The 25,840-nt window shown below is 34.4% G+C and overlaps 3 protein-coding genes across 3 annotated transcripts; 2 read left to right on the top strand and 1 right to left on the bottom strand.

Annotated features, from left to right (window-relative positions):
- The first annotated feature begins 152 nt into the window (after nt 1-152).
- On the top strand, nt 153-6,001 carry ksr (kinase suppressor of ras). The gene is made up of 16 exons (XM_066745453.1): nt 153-528; nt 1,098-1,238; nt 1,299-1,446; nt 1,521-1,790; nt 1,880-2,036; nt 2,115-2,296; nt 2,362-2,625; nt 2,689-2,828; nt 2,923-3,046; nt 3,118-3,326; nt 3,429-3,605; nt 4,639-4,824; nt 4,905-5,038; nt 5,120-5,257; nt 5,329-5,458; nt 5,747-6,001. The coding sequence occupies exons 1-16, from the start codon at nt 376-378 to the stop codon at nt 5,897-5,899; spliced, it is 2,706 nt and encodes a 901-aa protein (XP_066601550.1). The 5' UTR covers nt 153-375; the 3' UTR covers nt 5,900-6,001.
- Nucleotides 6,002-6,714: 713 nt separating this feature from the next.
- Nucleotides 6,715-9,107, bottom strand: LOC136784636 (lys-63-specific deubiquitinase BRCC36-like). The gene is made up of 6 exons (XM_066745454.1): nt 8,655-9,107; nt 8,350-8,554; nt 7,545-7,633; nt 7,374-7,478; nt 7,194-7,296; nt 6,715-7,118 (listed from the first exon to the last, which is right to left on the bottom strand). The coding sequence occupies exons 1-6, from the start codon at nt 8,766-8,768 to the stop codon at nt 6,976-6,978; spliced, it is 759 nt and encodes a 252-aa protein (XP_066601551.1). The 5' UTR covers nt 8,769-9,107; the 3' UTR covers nt 6,715-6,975.
- Nucleotides 9,108-9,377: 270 nt separating this feature from the next.
- Nucleotides 9,378-13,048, top strand: MED19 (mediator complex subunit 19). The gene is made up of 4 exons (XM_066745455.1): nt 9,378-9,741; nt 9,830-9,986; nt 10,065-10,164; nt 10,242-13,048. Exons 1-4 carry the CDS (start codon nt 9,555-9,557, stop codon nt 10,524-10,526), a joined length of 729 nt encoding a protein of 242 aa, XP_066601552.1. The 5' UTR covers nt 9,378-9,554; the 3' UTR covers nt 10,527-13,048.
- Nucleotides 13,049-25,840: the final 12,792 nt, after the last annotated feature.

Genomic DNA, 25,840 nt, shown 5'->3' with positions numbered 1-25,840 from the left:
TCATTATCTACTTTTTTGTGTACTTGCCGTCGAGAGTGTCGAGACATGGTCGAGACACTACCGTGTCTCTTGATATGGAAAACATCCAATAACAGAACACGGCCACTACCTTTGGCTAACCTCACGGATCGGGCAACACTATATAATGATTGACTGACGTCACTATAGGCCGCCAAGATGGTTGTCAATGTTGATAAGTGGTTTGATTACTTGGTGAATTAGTGTGACAACGTTATAGTTGATAGGGGGCTCGTGTAGCGGGTATTCCATTATGTTTATTAAATAAATTTCTTATTTAACGTAACGAACGAAAAGTTGAGAGGGGTAATATAGCGGTGAAAGTGACGCCGCTCTCCACTCCGTCTTTTATAAGTGATGGCGGAAAGTGAGGATGCGGAGCAAGAGATTAGACGGGCCTTGGACGTCGGTCAATCCATGATTGACATCTCTGCTGATCGACTAGAAGGTCTCAGGACACAATGCTCCACAAGTGCAGAGCTCACGCAACAAGAAATTCGCACCCTGGAGGTAATACCTCGCTACTTTCATATAATTAACACTTTATTTACTTTATATACATTTTTCTATACCCTGGCTCTCCAAGTCCATCTATTCCACCTCTCATTTATAATATAATATTTATAAATTAATCATTGTCAAATTCGTTTCCAATGTTTTATTTTTATCTGTTTAATTTTGTTTTTATTTTTCCTTAAATCACTTTCAACAATGACCTTGACATTATCATCAAGCTTTTACAATAAAAAATTCTTTAATTTTAGATAATTGGTCAATTTAAATATTTAATTGATTGTATTTAATTTTTTAATAAATGTAAATTATATTCCTTCATGTTTTTTTTTCCAAAAACTAGTCAAAGCTTTATTACTTTAGACATTCTGATAAATATTTAACAACATTGTCAAGGTAAATTCATTTCCAAAATAATTGATAAATAATACAATTTCTGGTGCTATCTATAAAAATTTAATATATGGCTATCATCCTTTATAGATTTAATTATGATTTATTAATAATTGCTCTTATTACAATTATCTTATTTAAAAATTTTACTTATAATTTGGTCATAATTTCAGGGTAAACTAATCAAGTTGTATTCAAAGCAACTTGTAACCAAAGCTAAGCTTGCCGTAGAATCATTGCCAGCAGAAATGAGATATTATCCATCACTGCAGCAATGGTTACGTGTAGTAGGCCTTACCCAAGAATCCATACAGGTAAGGTTTGTTTTCCTTTGCCATGCATTTTATGTAAAATTTATTAATATGTGATTTTAGATGATCTGCTCCAAAGCTAATTCCCTTGAAGCTTTGAAAGAAAAGTCAGAGCATGAGTTAGGTAACATGTTAGGTGAAAATAGTGTAAGACATGAAGAAGAGCTTCGTAGATTGTGTAGAGCATTGCACAATCTACGACGTTATATGGGTATAAAATTTTATGGTTTCTACTCTATAAATATTATAGTATATTAGAAGCTTATACATATTTTTCTATTGTAGATGTGCTCTTAAGAGGGGACATTGAAAATAATGAAATGAATTTATATTGGGATTCTTGGGACAGACGTCATAGCGGACGCAGTGGACAATCTCCCAGACAAGCTCGATATCGTGGTGCAGGCTGTTCTGCACCTTCAGAAGATAGCATTCAATATCTTAATAATAATAATAATAATCTTAGTAGTAGTATATTACCTCAAGCCTCTTCAGTAACTTGTCTATCATCGACTAGTCCCCCACCATCACCTTTACTTAACAAACAAAATCGAGGTAAATTTAAATAGTGTAACATTAAGTATTGTATACTTTTATTATGAAAGAATTGGTCTCTTTTTATATCTTTGTTTATATTTACTCAGGAATCAAATTTCCAACCACTCCACCTCCCTGCAAGAAGCATCAGACAGGATTGCAGAATACTTCATCCTCCCAAACAGATGTATTTCCATTGACAAAATCAAAATCTCATGAATCACAGTTAGCAAATCGTCTTGAAAATGGTGACACAGTTGTAAGGTATATATAAAAAGAAGGCATTATTAAAAAAAAAACAATGATAGGAATACCTAATACTGATTCACTTTTTTTCTATAGTGGAAACGAGCATCATATTGGCGGATCCGGTGTAAGAAGAAATCGTTTATCAACAGAGCCAGGCTCTTGTAATGATATGGCAGATATTGTTGCAGAAAGTCTTGTACTAAATAGTAATAGTCCAATTAAGTCTCCACCTTATTCTAGTGCGGATAGTGATGATAACAGCTTTAAGGGAACTGGTAAATAAAAGTTTTTGTTTAATAATAATTAATATATTATTTATTAATAATTTTGTTGTTTTTAGTAACAAGCCTCCAAGTGCCAAAATCGCCTCGTACACCAACTGCATCTCGTGGCATGGGTCATATAATTGCTCATCGTTTTACGAAAACATATAGGATGATGACATCGTGCGATTACTGTGACAAAAAATCATTTATAGGCATAGGCTTAAAGTGCAAAGAATGCAAGTACAAATGCCATAGAGAATGCGAATCCAAAGTACCGCCATCCTGTGGCCTACCTCAAGAACTCTTTGATGAATTTAAAAGGACTGTACAAGGTGATGGTATGTAGTAACACTTCAGTTTTTATATAAATTATTCGTGCTCGTTAAATTTAATTGTTTCAGGTATAGTAAATGTTTCTCCAATATTGTCAAAACCAGGTATTACGTCTCCAAATCACCACAATTCAAATTTATTGACCACTTTAAATCGAAGAGATCGAAAACGAACGCATCCTTATTCATCTATGAATATACCTTTTCAGGTGAGTTCATTTATCCTCAGGTGTCATTGTTCTAAATTTTTTACTGTTTAATGATACATGACCTTAAACTAATAGAAATTTATATGTTTATAAGGGTGCAGATTCTAGTTCAAATACCTCAAGCTGCAATAGCTCAACGCCTTCTAGTCCAGCTTTACTACCTGCCAATACCAACCAGACTCCGCAGGCACACCTCAGACAACAGTTCCATTTTCCAGGTATGAGACTTAATTTTCAAGTTGGTAGATTGAAAACAAAAAATTTCTTTTTTAAATAATTTTACTTCCAGATGTTGTACTTAACGAAAAGGGTATAACATTGGAGACACATAGACTTGAAGGTACAACAATGTCGAGTGATAGCGAAAGAACAGTTAGTGTTTCTGGATCTGGAAGTGTTAGTACCGATTCGGAAAGAACGCCGGTAAGAGTTGACTCTCAAGATTCTCAAGTTTCCGACGGAGAGCCGGGAGATAGCCGCTGGCCAAGACAAAATAGCGTATGTTTAAAATTCATATATTTAAATTTTTTTTTGTAAAGAAATAGAGAAGACAAGAAATAAAAAAATAAATTTATTGGTAAAACTGTTATTATTACACAGCTATCCATGCGAGAATGGGACATTCCATACGATGAGTTAAAAATTGGTGAACCTATTGGAACTGGAAGATTTGGCACAGTTTACAGGGGTAATTGGCATGGAGATGTTGCAGTTAAAGTTCTTAATATGGATTATTATTTGGATGATGATAAGACATTGGAAGCTTTTAAATTAGAGGTATGAATTATAATATACAGTAGTTTAAGGATAATTAAGGATATTTAAATAATGTGTACATTAGACGGCCCATTTATTTTTTATTTAATCTTTCATTACCTAAATCACATACTCTTATTTTAAAAATGGTTTTCCCGATAGCAGAGCCTATGCGGTGATTTTTAGAGGTAGTGCAACGGAATTTTGTTTTTCTTATTTTATTATCATGCAGGATCTTTCTTTACAATAATTTAAATGTATAAAAAATTTTTATATACAATACATATTGTTGCAGCTTAGTAGATTATTCGATTATACATTCCTTCAGCCTATTTTATTATTCATTTAATTATTTTTTTAACTTTAAGCAAGTGAAAACGATGTAGTAAACATATAATCTTTTAAACATGTGTTTTGATGTTTAAAATAGGAATTCAATTAAGTATGAAAAGCCAGAAAAATAAATAAACCATTTGTAACATAGACTTCTTTTACAACAATTTCTTTTAATGATAACTTTGTTTCCATGGACATTTTTTCATATTTACTAAATTGCGGAGAGTTTGAAGCCGAATAAAATTAATTCAAACAAACTTTTTTTTTAGTAAAAAAATGTTAAAAAAAAGATACCTTCGTTATAAATAGTCTGTTTATTTTTTTTTTTCATATACATTTTAGCTCATATCTTAAGCATCAATATTCAGATGTAATACACTATAAGCTCACTACATTGTGTTTCGTTTCTTTAATGTTACTGAAATAATTTAATGAGTTATGAAATAGTTTAAAAGAATGCTTAAATGAATAATATACTAAGGTACAACAATATATATTGTATACAAACATTTTTAATATAATTAAACAAATGTAAAGAGAAATCCTGTGTGCTTTAATGAAATAGGAAAATTATTTTTTCCTTGGGCGATTTCTAAAAATTATCATATAAGTTTCGCTTTTGAAAAGAATGATTCTTAGGATAAAAGTAGGTAATTCAGATAGTAGTAGGACAAATAAAAAATGCAATGGCCTAATATATATATATATACGTTTACAGGTAGCAACGTTTCGAAAAACCAGACATCAAAATTTAGTTTTATTCATGGGAGCTTGTATGAAGCCACCACGTCTAGCAATTGTAACTAGCATGAGTAAAGGCATGACTCTATATACTCATATTCACATGCGTAAAGATAAATTTAATATGAATAAAACGACTATGATTGCTCAACAAATTTCTCAGGTATTCATGATTTTTGTAATAAAGCAATCAAATTCATGTACACTTCTTATATGCATAAATTACTTTCTTTTATTGCATAGGGAATGGGATATCTTCATGCCCGTGGAATAGTTCATAAAGATCTTAAAAGCAAAAACATATTTTTAGAGGCAGGAAAAGTTGTAATAACCGATTTCGGATTGTTTAGCGTCACCAAACTCTGTTATGGCAATAGGTAAAATATATTCCATTTGCATTCAAGTATCTATTATTAAATATATTAGTCACAAAATTATTTCTTTTTTTTTTAATATAGAAAAAGTAATGGACTAAGTATACCGCCAGGATGGCTATGTTATTTGGCACCGGAAATCGTTAGACGACTAAAACCGCAACAAAATCGTGATCAAGAAGAGCTCCCATTTACAGACGCTTCAGATGTTTATGCTTTTGGGTTGGTAAAAGGTTCATTAATCAATTTTAAGGTAATGCAAAGAACATATAAAGATCATAATATTCTTTTAGAACTGTGTGGTATGAGCTTCTATGCGGTGAATGGCCATTTAAAGGTCAATTGCCCGAAGCAATCATTTGGCAAGTTGGAAAAGGAATGAAACAACCATTAGCTAATTTACAAGCCTCTCGTGATGTTAAGGTAGTAATACGTCAATCTTCTAAATCTGTAGCGTGTATGAACGCGAAGTTAAGTATAATTCTGTCATCTCAGTTGATTAATTAAATTATAACAAAGAGATATGTACTATTAAAAATCAGATAAGTTGTTAAAATAATATTTTTTTCTTCATGATCATTGCATTTTGCTACTGATTTTGGTTAATAGCAAAATTTCACAGAATTACACTTAGCAACTTATTTACACGGTCCAAAGAAATGTATAAAACGTATAGTTGATTTAAATTAAGTATATTGACATTATTTTTAGGATATTCTTATGCTTTGCTGGTCATACCACCCTGAAGATCGACCTGATTTTGCAAAACTTTTAACTACTCTAGAAAAGTTGCCTCGTAAAAGGTTAGCGCGTAGTCCTTCTCATCCTATTCATCTGTCTCGTTCTGCAGAGTCCGTGTTTTAAAACACTCAAGTACATATAAACTGTTATTCTTGTAGTGTAAATAAAAGACTGTGCAATTATTGCCAGATATTTGTTCGTGAGGAAATAAACATAAGTAATTGATCTAATTGTTTCAATTATTAATGGTTTTTTAATATTTTTACGAACAAGTTGTCTTCATTGGATAAAACTTAAGTTCACTAACACATACATTCTGTTATTAAAGAAGCACAGCTTCAAAAAATGACATTGTAAGGTACATGAATACAATTTTTTTTGAATATCAAGATTTATTGTAAATTGACTGTTTTTATTCGTTTTTTTTTACTATACAGTTTACTTAAATATATAAAACATTTATTTCTCTGCACTAATGTGGTCTTTTGAAGTAATATCTACGGTATTTTGTACGTATCGTTTTTAAAGTGAGAAGCACATTTTATCTCAATTTTGACAAACCTATAATTACGAGCTAAAACAATCATCTGAAAAATTAAGTAAACTAGCGATTAAGTCATATATCTACTTCTCTCAACTTATGATAAAAAAAAATGCCCATTTTTCTTATATAACTTTCAAAAACATTTATTTTCAGATTAAAAAATGTTTAATTAGATAAATAATGTGCCACAAACGATCTCAGTTTGCTTAATTATAATGGTTAAATTGTTGATATTAACATATAAATCGTTTAATATTTAAAATATGCATTATTGATCTATGTAAATAAGTAATTGTAATGTAGTCTTTAATTGGACAAACACTTAAATAAAGTATAATATTACCAAAAGCTTGTTTACATTTTTAATTATTGTGCTACTAATTGACTTAATTTATGATAAATATTTATATTTAAAAAATATTTACAATATACTAATATTTATTAATTTTTATCACATTTACAATGAAATAATAATTATTGACTAAAATAAAGCAGAATAAAGTTAATTTTTCTTCTAAAGGGTCTTTAATAATATACTTATAAAAGTAATTATTACATATATTCAATTAAACCTATGAGTTAATATTTGAAACACCATTTCATAAAAATGCATTTTATTTATGTCTCTTAAATATAAAAGACTAATATAATCACTTCAGTCCATATTTTCTGATAGAATCTGAAACTTGTTTTGGAGATATTCGGCAAATAAATTATTTAAAGCTATTCTTTTCTGAAATGTAAGCAGTAAAGGCTTTGTAATAATGTCTGTTATATGAACCAATGCTCGTGTGCGTACTGAAAATAAACATTTTTTTTACAAATTTCTATTTTTTAATTGAGACAATTTAAAAGTGGGAAAATTAACTTTACCAGCATCATTGTGAATAGATGCCAGCATATCAGGGTGATTTCTGCAGGCTTCCGCGGTATCTTCTTCTTCTTGCACTAATATTTTTGGTAAGTCTACCATAGTCTAAAAATTATATAAATGCTATTTTAGTTTTAAGATGAAAAAGTTATTAAAATTATGCATATATAGTAGAAATATACTTGTAAACAATTCTCAGATATTTCTGCTGTATAAATTATTTCTAGTGGAATTTCTGTTGCTTCATTATCTCTTGATTGAAAGCATGTCAATAAAATTTCTTGCTCCTGCAATTATCAATTGAATATTATTTTAAGTTTTATATTAATGGTTTGAATATTATACATGTTTACTTTTGATTCTTTGCCTTCAGAAAATACTGAAAATATTAAGCCTACAAAGCCATGATCCATGGTCTGGTATGTACCTTGAGTCCTTACATCTGAAAGAAATTAGAAAATATGAATTTATCATTCTTCTTTAAGTTAAAATAGGATTTATTCCTGTCCCATTTAACTGTGCTTTATAAACTTTCTAAATTTTTGGAAAATATGTACTTATAGAAAATCTTTTTCAACAGATATAGCTTGTATAATTTTTTGTTTAAGCAGAAACTAAATACATATTGTACTACTTTTTAGAAATTTCTATAAATAATAATAATAACTCCCCCCCCTCAACTTCTTTTATAGAAAACTCCACACTTCCTACTAAACTTAGTTGGAAAGAAAAATAGAATATGTAAGTAATACAGTGCACCATAATAGAGTAAATATAACAAATCAGGGAATCTAGATAGGTATGCTGTATTTTTTATTGCCTTGTATTAAAATATTTAGAATATCCTATTTGTTTATTCTAACATTTTATAGCCATGACTACAATATCAACAATAATATAAACTATATACAATATTTACACTTAAATGTATAGTATAATATTATACAATATCAGGTATATATAAACTGCATTTTTATAAGATTTGGGATTGTGTAGAATAAGCTGGACTATGTTATGACTATCAAATTTTATTTTAATTTGATTATATGTGATCATAGTATATAATGTGCTACAATCTAAACATAACTAAATGTATAAAAAATAAGCTAAAATGGCTAACCTACAACTATAATATTTATTCCTGAAAATATAACTTACCAACATGAGACGGGCATACTGTTATATGTGGATGAGAATGATACCACCCAAGAACACGCATAGGCCTCTTTAATTCTAGCTGTAAGCGTTCGGCTTCAGCTGCTGCCTCTAACAATTGCTCAGAAGATATTTCCACTCGGTCCTTTTTTTTATCCGAACGACGTAATATTATAACAGCTGATATTTTAGCAATTTTATCTTCAAGCTGAAATCCAAAAAATTAGAAGAAAATAATAAAACCAATTTACAAAATTTGTATAGTTGCATATAATGAAGTTGAAAACTGCAAATTATTTTAAGCTTACATTTCCAATGAGTAAACCCATAACCTCAAAATTTTCAGTTGATAGTGCATGCTGTAAGCACACTGCATAAACATCGGCTTGGAGCTCTACTTTTTTTAATGGATACGTATTCATGTTGAATACTTATTAGAACTTAGTAAAATAATGAATTTAAATTATCTAACTTTAATATTAAACCTATTTATAATATATAAACTACGAACTTTACATTGCTTTACTTGATCGATTAGACGGATTAGACTATGCACAAAACATTATTTTTTATCTATGTTTACACAACTTGTTTAAAGGAAGTGTAATTAAAATTTTCGAAACTCACACAAGTACAGTTTTATTGTTCAATTACTTTTTACTATCTGTAACACCACATTTCTTTAATTTTTCATGTTTTCAACTTTTATAACAATTGCCGTTTGGCTGGACTTTGGCACTTTGGCTGACTTTGGCAGAGGCAGACAGTCAGACTTTGGCTGGAGCTTGGAGCTTTGTTTGTGTTGAGTTTGGGGGGAGGAGGTAGCAGTGTGTCGCGGGAGGGGGCATTTGTGTGTGTGTGTGTATGCTTGCGTTTTCTGATTGCTCTGATAAAAAATGTTTTCTCTTTCTCTCATATTCGAAATATATACCTAACTTAAGCGAAGGAGGCTAAGTGTATGTAGATGAGTCATACAAAACCATGCAGCTGCCTATAACCAATTCCTATTTCCTTCCTATCATGTGTTGGTGAGACTACATCATCTACATATCATAACGTTGTTTCGCATCACATTCGATAGATGGCCATACGGGTTTTCTTATCCGGCTAAGCTTCACCAGAAATGATGGCGCTACTATCTGAGGATTATTTTAGGATACGCCATGAGCAATCTCTCGCCTCATCTTTGGATGAAGTAAAGTTGGAGGATGATGATGGGCGATCAGTTTCGTAGCAAAGTGGAGCAATATTCACCAAAGTCTTCTCCAAGAGGAGCCCGCTCCCCTGTTGTTTCACGCCAAGATTCAACAGGGACTTTAAAAACAACGATTTCCCTTGGAAAGAATCCTTCCATCGTTCACAGTGGACCATTTTATTTGATGAAAGAGCCCCCTGGTAATGTATATTAATTATACATTGGGATCTGGCATTATATTATTAGAAATATTTACTTTTTTAAGTAAAATGTGTATGTTTTTTATAGGAGAAAGTGAACTTACAGGGGCTACAAATTTGATGGCCCATTATGGGTTAGAGCATTCATATAGTAAATTCAGTGGTAAAAAATTAAAAGAACAACTCTCATCTTTTCTACCAAATCTACCAGGTATTATTGATAGGCCTGGCCATATAGACAATAGGTAATACATTTTTAAATATTTTTAATACATGAATGTTAGATTGATTTATATATATAATGATATAAAACAAATTTCTAGTTCCTTGAGGTCTGTCATTGAAAAACCTCCAATAGGTGGTAAAGAATTATTACCTTTAACCAGTGTACAGTTAGCTGGATTTAGATTACACCCTGGACCGGTAATATATACATTATTTATTTTGTTTTAAACTACTAATTTTTTTGAACTAACATATATATGTAACTTTTAAAATAGTTACCTGAGCAGTATCGTTATGTGAATCAAGCTCCTCAAAGAAAGCACAAAAATAAACATAAAAAGCATAAGCATAAGCCTGGAGAGATTCCTAGTAGCCAGGAAGCAGCTGCAACAGATATTGGAGGACCAGATACTCATGAAAAGAAACATAAGAAGCAAAAAAGACATGATGAGGAAAAAGAGGCTAGAAAGAAACGGAAGAAAGAAAAAAAGAGAAAAAAACAAAAACACAGTCCTGAACATACAGGAGGACTTACACCTTCTCAGCATTCCACCTCGTGATCTCTAATTTCTCCTTTTTAGGTGGTACCTAATTAAAACTTTGTGAAGTTTGATGTAGAAGAAAATTAGTTATCTATTTTTAAGTAGAAAGCATAAACATATTTATACATACACAGTGTGTTCATGTTAGAGCATAAAACTCCTGTAAAATCTTTATTTTGTGATTGATTTTAAGGTTTGTAGTCTCTATATTTAAATGTTTAATTAGTGTATTTAAGAAATTATTCATTTTTTTTTGCTATAGCTAGCTGTGTCTACTTTTATGTGGGCTTAAATTACAAAAATTACTACTAGTGGTTTTAAAAAACTAAAACCATGACAGTTGATCTAAAGTATCGCTAGTCTTTATCGATACAAATTATCATGATTCCAGAATGACTGGGAAAAGTAAAAATGTAGGCAATTGTTAATATTTTATAACAAAAATGTAAAGTGACAATTGCTATTTGATTGCTGCTGTGTTTCAAAAGTTGTTAATTAATCTCTATCTGTTTTAGGAAAAGTACACGTTATGTTACCAACTAATCTTATTAATTTAGTTTTTTCTAAAATTGATGATCAAGATTAGGATGAAGGAGAATCTAAGCTTGTTTGTTGTAACTACATTTTTGTTATTTCTGTCTTTTATAAGTTAACACTGTAGAAAATATAAAGACTTTCTGCTAAAATTAAGAAACTTACTATTTCACGAATAATAATTTTTCTACTTTTAATTCTCGATTGTTAACTTTTTTGGAAAGTAAGAGTGAAGTTAAAAATGAAAATTGCTGACAATCGAAAATCAGAAGCAATTGTAACTTGATATTAAATGCAGTGACTATATACCGCTTGAGTAACATTGTGTCTCTCTTAATTTTGATTGTCAATATAGGAAAAATTGAATTAATAAGATTAGTTAATAACGGAAGGCGTACTTTTTGTGAATCGAATAAGAAGTTTCATCAAACATTATTCGAAATGCGGCATTGATGGTATAGCACGCATTTATACACAATTGCTATTAATAACTACATATTTTTAAACATTACTATAAAAATCTTTATTTCACTATTTTTGAGTAACTTGCATTCTAGAATAATGAAAATTAGTAGAGATCTGTTTTTAGAAAATCTTAGGAAGAATTTCTCATGGTTTGTTTTTTAAATCCCTAATTATAATTTTCATGTTTTCAGAAAATAAAAGTAGACACTGTTGTTCATCATTGTTTGTAAGAAAAAGTTAATAATTTCTTGAATGTGTATGCGCTATTTAAATACCAATATATAAAGACTATAAACATCAGAATCGATCAATAAATAAAACTTTTACATAGATCGTAAGTTCCTAATGTGGACACTACGTATGTGCATTAAATATATGTTTATAAACCGAAATTCTGTAAGGCTATAATAGGTCTAAAATGATTAGGCCACCTCATTTCCAAATTAAGCTTTTTTTGAAATTACTATCGTTTATTCTACCTTGAGGGAGAAGCTATTAATATTTGATGGCTGTGGTTAAGAAATTGTAGGATATTATAGGCGTTTTCATAAAATTAACAGAAGTAGTTTAACGTGTGTGCAAATAGTAAATAGTAATTAATTAAATTTTTACAGTGTTGCTAAAATTTTTCGATTTATTTTGTTCATTAGAGAATAGGTTTTCATATAAAGACACCATATTTATTTTTAAAATGTTGCCTCTAGTTTAGTTGCTTTCAGGATAAACAAATATTTAAAAGAATTTTAATTTTGCAGTATGCGTAAGACTTGTAACATAAAAACCTGTAATATAAGTTATATTTATACTAATGAAGTTTTAAGTAATCACTGTACTGTAACATAAGAATGATATGTGTATATGTTACACGTTTTTTTGTATTATAAAACTTGAAGAAAATAGATTTGGTGGATTATTTGCTTTATAAGGTAAAACAATTGCAAACTATCAAACTGGTAAACTATGAAAACTATTAATAGTATTGTTTGACAGATTTAGCTTATGTAAATAATGATAAGCAATAAAAATAATTTTTATACTAAATAAAAATGTATTAATGGAAGCAAAGAGAGAGAGAGAGAGAGAGAGACAGAGAGATATGAATATACAAATATAATAAACGAAAAACAGATGAGTAAGATAATTATACTATATTAAATAACTATACTATATAGTTAAAACTGAACAAACTAAATACGGGACGGCGACACTTTACCACCTATTACCGAATCTTTTTATCTACAGGGTTGGCGGTACTGAGAGCACAAAGAGTGTTTTTCAAGATAGGATCAATTCCATTATATTTTAAGAGATTATTCAATTATAAATTGAGAAATGTTCAAATTCACAATATAAACACACCGCACGCACTACGCACTTACGTTTTTTACGACTTTTTAATTTATTTTGCCGTATTTTGGGAGATTATTAATTCAATAACTAAGAAAAGCACGAAAATAAATCATAAACACACCGCGCGCACCCCGCACTGACGTTTTTCACGAATTTTTCACTCATTTCACTGTATTTTGGGATAAATTTGGATTCTGAATGGAGAGAAGCACGAATCTCGCTGAATTTTTTGACGAAACGCGTGGAAAGTGCACCGGGGCGCGCGAAAAGTGAAAAAAGTGAAAAAGGCCCGGTCGGCCCCGGTCGCTGTTAGAAAAGTCGAAAGGCCGTCGCGGCGGCCGATTCGAATTTTCCAACGGCGACCGGGGCCGACCGGGCCTTTTTCACTTTTTTCACTTTTCGCGCGCCCCGGTGCACTTTCCACGCGTTTCGTCAAAAAATTCAGCGAGATTCGTGCTTCTCTCCATTCAGAATCCAAATTTATCCCAAAATACAGTGAAATGAGTGAAAAATTCGTGAAAAACGTCAGTGCGGGGTGCGCGCGGTGTGTTTATGACCTGCATTCGAACTGTTATCATTTATAGTATACCGTGTCGTGAGCTCTGTCCTTATTGAGAAACATTTTTTTAAGTATAAAAATTACTTTGCTATATGTAAAATAATTTAAAAAGTTGATTTATTCATATGTAAGGAAATTCGAGATGATTTTTTCCAAATTAAATAGGTCTTTTTAATATAAGCTTCATTTATTTTCGAGTGTCTATCTATTTATTAAACAGTAGTAAATAGGGAATGCGAGTGGATAAATTCATTCATATATATAATTTAATAATAATTATTTCAATTATTGTAGACGAAATTTAAAAGTTTTTAAATAATCAATTTAGAATCAAAGTAAATAATTCTCGTTTATTAATATAAAATCGACTGAAAATTTAATAATGATTTAGTATGTTTGCATATTCGTTTAATAAATACGCCATTTTGGATTTAGTATTGAATACTGGGATATCGTAAAATTGAACATTTTCTAACATGGGTATATCGTTATTACCTATAGTTATTTTAATGTTTTTGTTAGATATTTCGCTAATTTAAATTTTAAAGATAGGTCTCTGTCGTTAAAGCTTTACAGTCTATCGAATATGCATCAGTTCTATAGATTAAACGGTTGTGGTTGTTTAACAAAAAAATAGGATTGTTTTAAGCGAACACGGAATACTGTTTAAGATCGATTCACACTATGAATTCGCTCTAGATACGCTATCGGCTCACTCTTGCTTCAATGACACAATATATACATAAGAAATAAACAATCACATTCGCCCTATCGTTATCACTCAGATATTTATCTCATAATTAATTTCTTTTGTAAAAATGTTTTATCAAAGCGAGAATATAATGAGACTGAATTTATAGTATGAAAATCAAGTTTAATTAATAATAAGTACTTTTACCTTAACGCAATACATCATTAAAGAAAGTATTTCAAATTAAGTTAATTTTTGCATTTTCCTCATCTCTTTTTTAATTAAGTCAAGTTGCACGCAACCATATTTGTTTTGAATAATGAGAAAAAAGAATATTAAAGATATGGTATGTACCAATTAATATACTAAAAGTCGATTCACACTATTCACTCTATGCGTACCAACACAATGACACCAAATTGAGAGCTGTAGTAGTATATATGTATGCTATCACAATAAATATTCGACACGTACGTTTTGTCGTTTTAGGTGGAGTTTTTCGTATACGTATGTCTCGCTTCATTATGTTATGTTGGGATGCACTGGCGAATTTACGTTATATTCTATAAATTTGTGAAAAATATTGTAAGTAAGTTTTTTAAGGGATTATGCTACTCCAAAACGAGAATATATAATGTATACTTTGGAAAATTTTTCCAGGGCAACAATTAAAAAAATGGAAATTCTAAAAGACTTCTTCATTGTATCACTATATAGTGAGCTATGGAATAGAATTTTTTTATATTTGTCAAATTCTAGGTAGATGAATATAGAAATGATGAAGGTCACCTTGAGTTTTTTTTTATATAGAATCCTATATTTTTGTTGTTTTCATTTTTTTAACCTTTTCTCAAATGTTTTCCAAAACATTATATTAATTTTTATCATTTCAATGAACCATTCACTATAGATATTGCTATTTAAAATTATAAGTATTTTCGAAAGCTCTTGAAATAAGTTATAAAAGAATATGCAAAAACATGTAGGGTTCCATTTTAAAAAGTCAAAAGAACCTCTTTATAACTTCTATGTTCCTTCACCTAGAATATTTTTTAAATGGTTATTTAATGTCCCCCACGAAAAAGATTGACGTGTCTTTGGGAAATTCAATATTTATTACTGCTTTCCATTTATTCGGAGTGGATGCTTTTAAAAACATCACCTGGTATCTTGGGACTCGCTCTGTGTGAATTCGAAATACTTAGAACTTCTTTCAAGAAATGATCTTCTGGAATTTAATTTTTAAAACTGTAAAATAAATTTTAAGTAAACAAACTGTTTTCTTAACAATTCTAGAGTTGTCTAACCCTTTAAATAGGAGTAAGCTTATTGATGCTTTTCAGAAAATTCATAGAAATAAGTACCAGTTGGGTGTAATCCTACCCCTAAGTTTTGACAATGAAAGTATCGTGAGCATAGCATGACAGAGTACCTATTATTAGTGTGAATCAGCATTTATTAAAAGGCACAAGTTTATCTGAAATAAAATATGTTTTATTTAAGATATTACAATAAATCAAATATTTCTTATATAAATAATGTAAGCTATTCTTGTACTATATTCTCATGCTGTATTACGTAATGCACTCAGTTTATATAAAACTTTTAAAAACTTGAAATTCTTTTGGCACATGAATTTAGTTTTTCGCCAGGAATATGTCAGTATGGTGCAATATATAAGGCTTCTGTAACATCCTGCATACTGACTAACTACTAATACCACTGCAATAAACACTCATAATGTTAGCTTATAAATATACATTCGCCACATCCGCTTCTTTAATGAGTTGAGGTACGACTTCTTGAAGCAATTTCCATTAAAATCGACTATTCTAAGACCATGCAAATACTTATGAAGATACTAATTGCAATTAAAATGAGATATTACTATAACATTGTACCTTACCTTTATTAAAAATGAAACATTGTGTGTATATTCCTTTAGTATATACAGTGTTGGAACTAAATCTCAATTTAAGTATTGGCCCGATGGTTATTATTACGTAATAATTATTATCATTATAGTACGAGATGGATTTTTTTCATAGTCAATTTTAGATTCGAAATAAATTGGAATTAAGAAGCACACATACACAGACATAGAGAGAAACAAATGGCGAAAAATAAGTAGAGTATACGGATAAAGAAAAGTAGCGTAAATAGATTTGATTTCCTCAAGTGAGGTATCGTATAGTAGCGGAAGAAAGGCTGCTGTACCTCTTCTCGTTGGATAAGAATGGGTGAGAATCAGTGAGAATTGGCTATGCCATAAAAGTCGCCGACCATGCGCGGGAAATTGTTTCACGTTTACTTCTATAGGTTTTCGCTTGTTGTACACAGTTTATACACGTGACACAAAAACTCTACGGATCTGCGGCTATACGTGTTTTGTTGAATCACTTCTCCATTTCCGCACTGTTCCATCACTACATTCGAAGGTTTTTTTTATCACTTTTTTGTCCATACGGATGGAACTAGTTATTTCCATTTTATTTCATAGCATAGCGCTTTATATATCTTTGAACCATTCACACCTGTGAAGTCAACCACACGCGCGTACTTAACAGTTGATAGGTTTTCAAAAAGGAATACGTACTACACTTATTTCGAAAAAAGTGCAAAATTGATGCATTAATCCCATCGATGCAATTTGTCAACTATGGATCATATAGAGTCGAGAGAGACTATATACCCTTCCATTTGATGTTTGCTCAAAGGCAAACAGGTTCGATAATTTTAAATAATAAAACTCGCATCTTGTCCATCGGTACGTTAATAAAAGTTCCTAAATTAGTCAAGTGTTTTCTTAAATAAAAAAAATACATACTAGCAATTATCTTATAATCATATAATAATTTATACACTACACAATTTTAATTAATCGTAAACGTTATGCAGCATAAACGAAGCAAATGAGCAGAGTCGTTGAGAGTTCTAGTAATAATATTTCCTTACAATTGAAGCTGCAGCGAGCTTTTCCAGTATAGCGGATACACCAATGCTTGTATATTATAAGTCTTATAACGAAGAAAACATGGTAGAGGATGAATTCCTCGTGGACTTTTGTGCGATTTCTATCGGAAGAGAAGGAGAGATTTGGTAGAAGGAAAATAGTGTAATGGGATGGCGGAAGAGGAGTTAAGAGCAATTAGATCGGTCGGTCCGCATCGATCGGACGAGACTTTGGGGATAAAGACTATAAGGAATAAAGTTGCACGCCTCCAATGGAGTTGGAATAACAAAAATTGTCCTTCTCCACTGCCTTCTTCTCCTCGTCATGCTCTTCCGGTTTTCGCTTTTTTTCTATACAGTTATGGAGGGGAGAGGAAGATCGGAAGAAGAAAGCTGGGAAAAGTGAAAGAGAAAGGAGGAGTGGGGGGGGGGGGGGGGGGGGGGAGCAGACCAGCTCCTCACGGTACAACAGAGCAGCTCGCTCCTACGGGAGCACTCTCTTCGTATTGATTCTACGCGCGAGCAACCTCACGCGGAATACGTTCAGGAGATGGCAAAGCCGCCATTTCTCACGCGGGATTTACGCCAAAGGTGTATACGTGTATAGCCGATATGCCTCTCGAGAGACGAGAACCGAGAAACGAGAGTCAGCAGTGTGGTAGGCGTCTAGCCCGAGCGTTTACTGGTCCCATGAAAATGCCAAATCGATCTGCCTTCGTTTAGTCTCCCATTTGTCGCTTTCAACCTATGAGAAGCTTTGCACGCCAATAATTTATCTACCTCGCTCCTCTCTCGTCTCTCCTTCGCCAGCTCCCCCGCTTCAATTGTCTTCCGCGAAGATCTATTATTCTATTTAAGCGCCTCCCCCCCCCCCCCCTCTCCCCCTCAACTGTATTTCTTTTTATGACGAAGCAGCACCGAGATTAGCCTCGCTTCGAATGCAAAGATTGAAAATTTATCGAAGAAGCAATTCTCTCCTCGTGTATATAATCCGTGCCGAGTAATCTTTATCTTAAATGGAAAAATATGATTTCGAAGCTCGCGCTGCTTTTCTCCCTCGGTGATATATAATTCGGTGGAAGAATCGTTCGCTGTATTATTAAGTACGCGTAATATACGAATAAAGTCTAAATCACTCGAAAATCTGTTTCACCCTGCTTGCCCGTATTGATTATCGATACGATTATATAAATTTTACCAGAAATCCTCGATACTCGAAGCATAAATTAAAACGGATCAAATTTAATTTCATGTTTTATTCATAGTTATATATTGAATATCTCGTAGAGTATTTATGGTATGTGCAGAGCGTTATTCTTGCAAGATCGTGACAATTAAGCTGGATATAAGAGACAGGGCGAGGGGAGGGGGCTGAAAGTTGCTGCAGAAGGAGTATACGCGCGCGCGGTATTATTTTTTTGATGAGAATGAAAATTGAGGAACTCTTGGGTGCCCTCGAAGTATAAATCTGTAATCGTTCAAGCCTTTCCACTTGGCGTTGTGCTGCGGTGCTCTCTCGGCTGCGACTGCAAGGCTGGATTGCGAGAGCCGCATTCCTATGTCAGCAGTCTGCACTGTGCACCGAGGCCCGAAGAGTTTGCGAGTTTTCCTCCCCTACGAGTGATCCTAATTGTAAGAGATCCACCGTTTTCACCCTTCGCTCACAAGAGCGAACACCCCTCGCGCGCACGCCGTTCTCCCTCTTAATTAAAATCTCCGCCATCGTGGATATCTGAACTCCGCGTACAAATATAACTTGCCTTTCCCCCTTTTCCATTCCCTGCTCTCTTTTGCTCTTCTCCCTCCTCACGATGCTGCTGCTACTACTGCTTCTCCATAACTCGAACGCGAGCTGATGAGTAAAATGATAGGGCGGCGTTTCCGTTAGTCGCTGTCGGAAGTTATACGCCCCGTGTACCGTTTGCCCGGAAATGCGGTTTTAATGTACTTTGCGCTGCCTGCCTGCTTCGTGGCCTCGACACACCGGTGGGGCCCCGCTCGATCACCCAGCTAATAGAGATTGATTCGGGGCCAAACATGAAATCTCTATGAAAGCCCACCGCGTCAATTATTAACGGTATATCTCATCGCGCGCTCAACGCGATAAATACACTGTAGATTTTATATTCCACTGTGCTATATACAATCTCGATAGGAGAATTGCATTTTTTTTAAGATTGTGAGAGACGATCGATTATGATTATTATTTGTCGTATTTTTCTTGTAAATATTGATCGAACTATATAGTTGTTGAATTATTGATTTTGGAATGTGGACTTAGCTCAGCATCGCGGTAGGTTGTTCATATTTACACTCATTATTTATCGAGGCTATTGATACTTATATAGGCCGTGTGTGCGCTGGTTAGCCGATCGTTTCTATTTTCGACAGATTTGAGATTTTTAATAAAGTGGCAAATTGTAAATTGTGACGATATTTGTTATTTCATGATTTACACTGATTTGGAATATTTATTGGAAGATACTAACAAAGGTTTTTTTATTTTTTTCTTTGATGCCATCGCCAATCAGTTTTCCTACACATTTTACGGTAAACATTAACGCGAATGTATAAAATGAAGTAGGTTGCAAAATGGACAGTAATTACATGTTTTGTGTCATAATTTAAAAAATGTTAAATTCTACTGAAGCGTCGAAAAGCGGTGAAATTCACATTTATTTTTATTTTCAACGTGTACAGTACTTTTATAATTTTATACGTGTAAAAGTAATATCGTAGAATCACAGAAAAACTCTTAGTGTATACTTTATTTTGGAGAATTGGATGTTTTAAGAAATGTTTGGTTCTATATTTCTATTTGAAAATAATCATAATGCAACGATACAACAAATCTACATCCGACAATCAGCGCGCTCGCTCTATTTACTTGTAATTAGAAATTTGGAGTACGCAAGGTATAATTCAATGACTCACCTTTCACGTCGAGCACTCGGCTAGCTATTGAATTGAATATCAGAGAATTTATCATTGCACGAGAGTTTTAAGTTTATAATTATTGAGAGAAGTAACATGGAATACACGAAGAATTATATTAAGCGTACGTTGAATTGGAGCTTTAAATGGACGCTTTGCAGAAAATCTGTCGCATTAGGTGTGGCAGAAGTTTGAAAAGACACGTTTGAATACGGTTAAGAAAGTGAGAGAAGCTTTGAAACGGTATTAAAAGCAAATTTATTTGAGATTAAAGAAAATATACGTGCAATTATAATAATTAGATTTTAAATAGGGAAAATGGCCGATTTTTTTATCAAAAGCACTGAACAGGTTAATGAGTAAATCCGTTATATCCCAGTTAACAAGTTGATGATTAACTAATTTGAACGTACATACTATACTGACGATTTGTTAATGTCATAAATTTATGCATCGCTTTATGCTTATGATGGGTATTTGCATGCATAGTACACGACAAATTAGGTGAATAATAGCATGATATGAATAGCTTCTTGTTAAAACTCGTAATAAGATTAATTAAGTTTCAACAAGGTAAAACAGTGGTTAACATAAAATGGCGATAAAAGGGACAAGAAAACGGTTCGTTTTAATTATTGCAATTATAAAAATTCATGGTCAAAAATTAATATCTTCTGGAGAGCGAAGGTTTGCATGAATTTTGGACGAGCGAGTGCAAGTGGGGGAGGTGATGGACGGCAAAAGGTGTATAAGAAAAGGCTAAGGCTATAAGGAATTCATGTTCGGTGGCACTGACGAAGCATACATATATATATACATGAAGCTGGTAATCAATCGATTCGACTGAGATGGGTTATTAATTAATTAGCCGCGCGTATGTAGAGCGTTGCGTTGTTGTGTTGCATTGCGTCGCGTCACGTCGCGTCGTCTCGGCTCGTCTAGTGCATATATATATATATATATATAGTTAGGAGGGGGGTAGAAAGCTCGACAGTCGGCACACAAACAAGCAACTTCACCAACGGACACTGTAACGCCACGTTGCGTCGCGTCGTGTCGCGTCGGTCACAGGCAGCGAGTCGCGCAAGCGAATATTGCATTAATCTCATCCCACGTTGACGATGATCAGTCGATAAAGCGTTCTTAAATGGATTTTAATGCACCTAGCCAGTTCATTCTCACCTGCGAACGCACCGCGTCACACGGAACCACGCGATTTCGACTAATGTGCCCCACGCTGTATCGACGTTATTAATAATTGCGCAAAAACTTGGACGGTGACGCGAAACAACTATTGCAACATCCCTCGAACATACCTGGTACATACATACTATCCCTGGACATTTGCCATCTTGTCCCCCTGTTACTTATTAAACCTGTATCACAGTCTGCGATACACCGTTGCTATATATTTTTGCAGTCCATCTTTTTCTCATTCTTGTATTTTACAACGAGTTACACTGTATTGTTGCTGCGATTGAAAATGCGATTAACGATTTTTGTATTGCGTCTCTTAAATTTTCAAGAGTTACGTCCTCCGTAAAGTGGTGAAATATTTGTAGAATCGAGCTAGGAATTGGCTTTAAATCTGGTGGAAGAAACGTCTATGGATGATTTTTTCACGAGTGAATAATATTTAACTATGATGGTTGTTCAATTATTAGTTTTAGGAATAATTCATGGGTAAGATAGAGATGGCGAGCGTTCCATGAATCGTCCTTTAAAACTCCGTAAAGATTTTAGATAGTACGCCCAAATGGAGGCTGTTTCTTTTATTTTCATGACCTCTTTTTTAGGGAGCAGGAGACGTCGCTATGGTGAGTCCGTGGAGCCTGATTAAGCGCTGGGATGTCAGAAACGTATGTTGCCGGATGTTTTCAAGTTATCTAGATAGAATCTTTTGTTTCGCCTCAGCTGTTTGCACTTTTGTGCTCCTTATTTATCGCCCAAACATGTTTTATCCTTTCACTCTGTATTAAACTAAAATCTAAAGTTTTTTCTCCAGAGGAGAGAAAACTGGTTAATTAAATTCGAATGATTCTCCGAGCGGAGAGTCAATGGTTTTTGGACATTTTCGTAATTGGAGTATGGCCTGGGGAAGCAATTATTGAAACAAGTTTGATAAGTAATAAAATGTTAAAACTTTGATAAGCATAATTTTGGCAAACAACAGTTTTATTCCCTTGGTTCGCGTCGATCGCTATATGTCATTGGGTTTTAAGCCTATAGGTGCATTTTCAGTAATACGTTTTCAATAATCCGGTGATACTAAATGATATTATAAGGTCGATCGAAAAATGTTACCATGATGATTAATTGAGCGTAATCTGGGCAATGGAAAAATCAATTCCACTCGTAATATATAATTCCCTACTTTAAAATTTCGTTCAGGATTGTTTTCATCAATCATACTTTGGTTTGAAGGGATTATTCTATTATTTCTTTATTTTCAAGCTGTGTGGGGAGAACGGAAAGCAGTTTGGTTATTTGAACGGACGATTTAGTTAAAAGGCTGCTTATTATACAAATCCATCGGATAACGGTCCAAAGTATATCCGAATTTTTTAGTTTCCAATTAGAGTTTTTGGCGGTAAAGCGCCAGGTTACCATCATTATAACCTCCATCGTGCCAACGATCCTCTGCCAGCTCAACTTTGGTAGTTTGATAAAACGAGTAGTTCCAAATAGGCGTAATTAAATATTTAACGGCGATGACTTGATTTTCGTTCTGTGATGAGGCGACCAAGCCACACGATGACTCCTCATCGTATCATATCGATTTGGACTACTCAAACAATTGGAATATGATTTGAACTATGGTTGTCGGATAATGAGAGTAAAAGCCCTGTTTTCGGTCAGTCGAATGGTGTTATATGCGTGTGCTGCCTATAGTTGTACAAGCTTACAGAAGGATGAATCATGAAATTGATGATTTGGATAAAGCGAGTAGTTCTATCATTAATATCATTAACGTTTAGCAGCAATAGCTTGATTCTCGTTCTGTGATGAGGCGACCAAGCCACGTGATTCCTGATCGTATCATATCCATTTGGACTATTCAAACAATTGGAATATGATTTGAATTATGATTGTCGGATAATGAGAGTAAAATCCCTGTTTTTGGCTAGTCGAATGGTGTTATATGCGTGTGCTGCCTATGGTTGTACGAGCTTATAAAAGGATGAATCATGGAATTGATGATTTGGATAAAACGATGAGTATAGTCTTAAATAACAATAATCATCAACATCATTAATATTTAACCGCAATAACTTGACTCTCGCTCTTTAACGATGCAATCTAAGGTTACACGAATCCTGGTCATTTCATAAAATCCAACTACCCAAGAAGCAATTGGAATGATTTATCGGAAACGGTTGAAAGATAAAGAAAGTAAAGGTTTTCTTTCCACGAGACAGAATTATTTCGTGTTCTCCGTATGGTATCGCTATAGCCTGGAGCATAATGGCTCACGGGATTGATGAGTTTGATAAAAAAACAAGCAGTCAACAACTCTTATATATAATGATTAATTTCGATGAGACGCTTTTAAGAAAATCTCACTGGGAACATTACATCCACCTTTAACTCGTAGCAAACGTGCAATAGTAACGCCTCGCTCGAATTCTTTTAATAACTGTATTATTGCTCATTTTATGGCATGACAAAATCGTAAAGTCTTTTCGTTAATTTACAACGATAATCGTGAGTTAAAAAGTTAATTATATCTATATAGTTGTCATATAAAAAAACAATATTTTAAAACAAGTCCATGGATTTTTGGCAGTGCGAGGATTTCTGAAAATTTAATGAATTATTGGAATAGGATTTATGGTACATATTCAGCGGATTTAATTAGAGTACGAATTTTTCTTTCTTTCCTTCGAGAGAGTGGATTATATAGAAAAAGAAGAGAGTGCGTTATCCTGCGTGACGCGTATAGAGTAGCGCTAGCCTAGAGCTGGATGGGTCATGGGATAGGATTGATGGGATGGGAAGGAAGCGATCCTGGGGGTCGGGTTGAGTCGGGTTGGGTTGGGTTGGGTTGGGTTGGGTTGAGAGAGAGAGAGGGGGGGGGGGGGGAGAGTTGCAGTACGGCGGGATGCAGGCAGTTGGCGCAGCGTTTCGTGACTGTCCGGGAGAACTCGGTCGTTTCCGTGGATCTCTGCGGGGGCAGAGGCCTCCTTTCCCTGTGCGCGGCGCGGCGCGGCGAGAGAGCTCGGCGCTCACAGTTCACTCACACTCCCGCGTAGGCGAGCGGCGGCGCACACGCGTTTCTTCCTGCGGCTCCGCGACGTCTTCTTCTCCAAACTCGCCCGTCGTCCGTTCTCTCCCATTGAAAACCGTGATATTTCACCGAGATCCCGTGACGTAACGCGTTGTGTTCCTGGGGGAAACACCTCCGGTCGACCGGAGTTTCGCGTTGGAATAAAATCCAGTGGAAGAGGTCGAGTGATAGTCGGGCAGCAGTAGTACGAGCGTAGTACAACAACCCCGTTGCTAGTTGGCCGAGTCCTCGATAGATCTCGAGTGCGTGTGTACCGAGTAGTTTCCGCGAGCAATGTTCTGAGTTTGGATCGGTGAGAGTTTGGATGGATCAGTGATCGAGGTGTCTTGGGGCCGAGGCACCGCGAGTTCCCAAGGATTCCAATGGGAAAGGGGCGAGGATTGTGAAGGTAGTGCGATCGGTAATCTTCTTCACGGTTTTATACGTGCCGAAAGAGAAGGTTGCACGTGGGTGTCGCTCGATCGTGAAAGAGCCCTACGTCGATTGGGTGTGACGAGTATGTCCTGACACGCCGTGCGATCCTAGTGATCCCGCGAGACGACCCACCGATCAACGTGCACTCCCCTCGGAATAACACCAGCGGAGAAGTACGCTATTGCGGAGAGGAGAGAGGAGGGGGTGGAGGGGAGGCAGAGAGAGAGAGAGAGAGAGAGAGAGAGAGAGAGAGAGAGGCAGAAAGGCAAAGGGAACTCGATTATCCACGCTGTTTATGTCAATCGGCGAGGATCGACGTCGGGGATCAAGAGTGAATCGTCCTGCACGAGAGGATCGCTGCGGTCTGGACAGCGAGACTGGCCATTGCGCGTCTCACGCACGTACAACACATCCTACACATACGCATCAAAGTAGAACTCTGTCGAAAGGGGATTTTGGAAAATCAATGAGGTCTCAAAGTGGTCCGGACTGGACTCCCTCGCACCGTGAAAACACAGAACGTGGCAGCGTCCATGAGTTTGGTAGCGCGCAACACACGCTACAAACTATCCTAACGAGACTCCGAGAATATTGACAAGTTTCCTTCCACACACGTGTTTATATTCGCGCGCGCGAGTGAAGTTGAGCGCCGGGCAAACCCATCCACGATTCTCTCCCTTGCAACGAATAGGAATTAAATCATTCGAAAGAAACGCTGTACGACGAGTGCGTCGTTCGTCCTGAAGAAAATCGCTCAATACATCTGCTATCGTTTTATCTTATGTTTTAGCATCAAGAGAGTTTCATCGTCATCGTCATCGTCGTTCCGGTGCAAAGTGTCTTCGTCGAGACAGTGCAGTGTGTATCGTTAAAGTTTGCTTTTGTATTATCGTGTGAGATATTGCGAGGAAGCTCCACAATGATAAATATGATTAAGCGGGACAGAAGAGCTGCCAAGATGTGGATCGTCCTGTTCCTTCTGATTCACGCTACGTCCATTGCCGAAGGTACGTGAATTTTCTTCCATCGCGCGGTTATTTATCGTTGTGTGCATGATATATGTGTGTGTGTGTGTGTGTGCGCGGAGCCGGTTGGCGGTTAAGTGCCGTAATGCTCTTCTAAGACGCATGCATTTCCGGAGTGAG

Source organism: Prorops nasuta, unplaced genomic scaffold (assembly GCF_024137725.1).
Source record: "Prorops nasuta isolate Cenicafe-Biocafe unplaced genomic scaffold, Cenicafe_Pnas_1.2 PNAS00062, whole genome shotgun sequence".
Taxonomy (NCBI): domain Eukaryota; kingdom Metazoa; phylum Arthropoda; class Insecta; order Hymenoptera; family Bethylidae; genus Prorops; species Prorops nasuta.
This window is presented reverse-complemented; position numbering and strand designations above follow the sequence as displayed.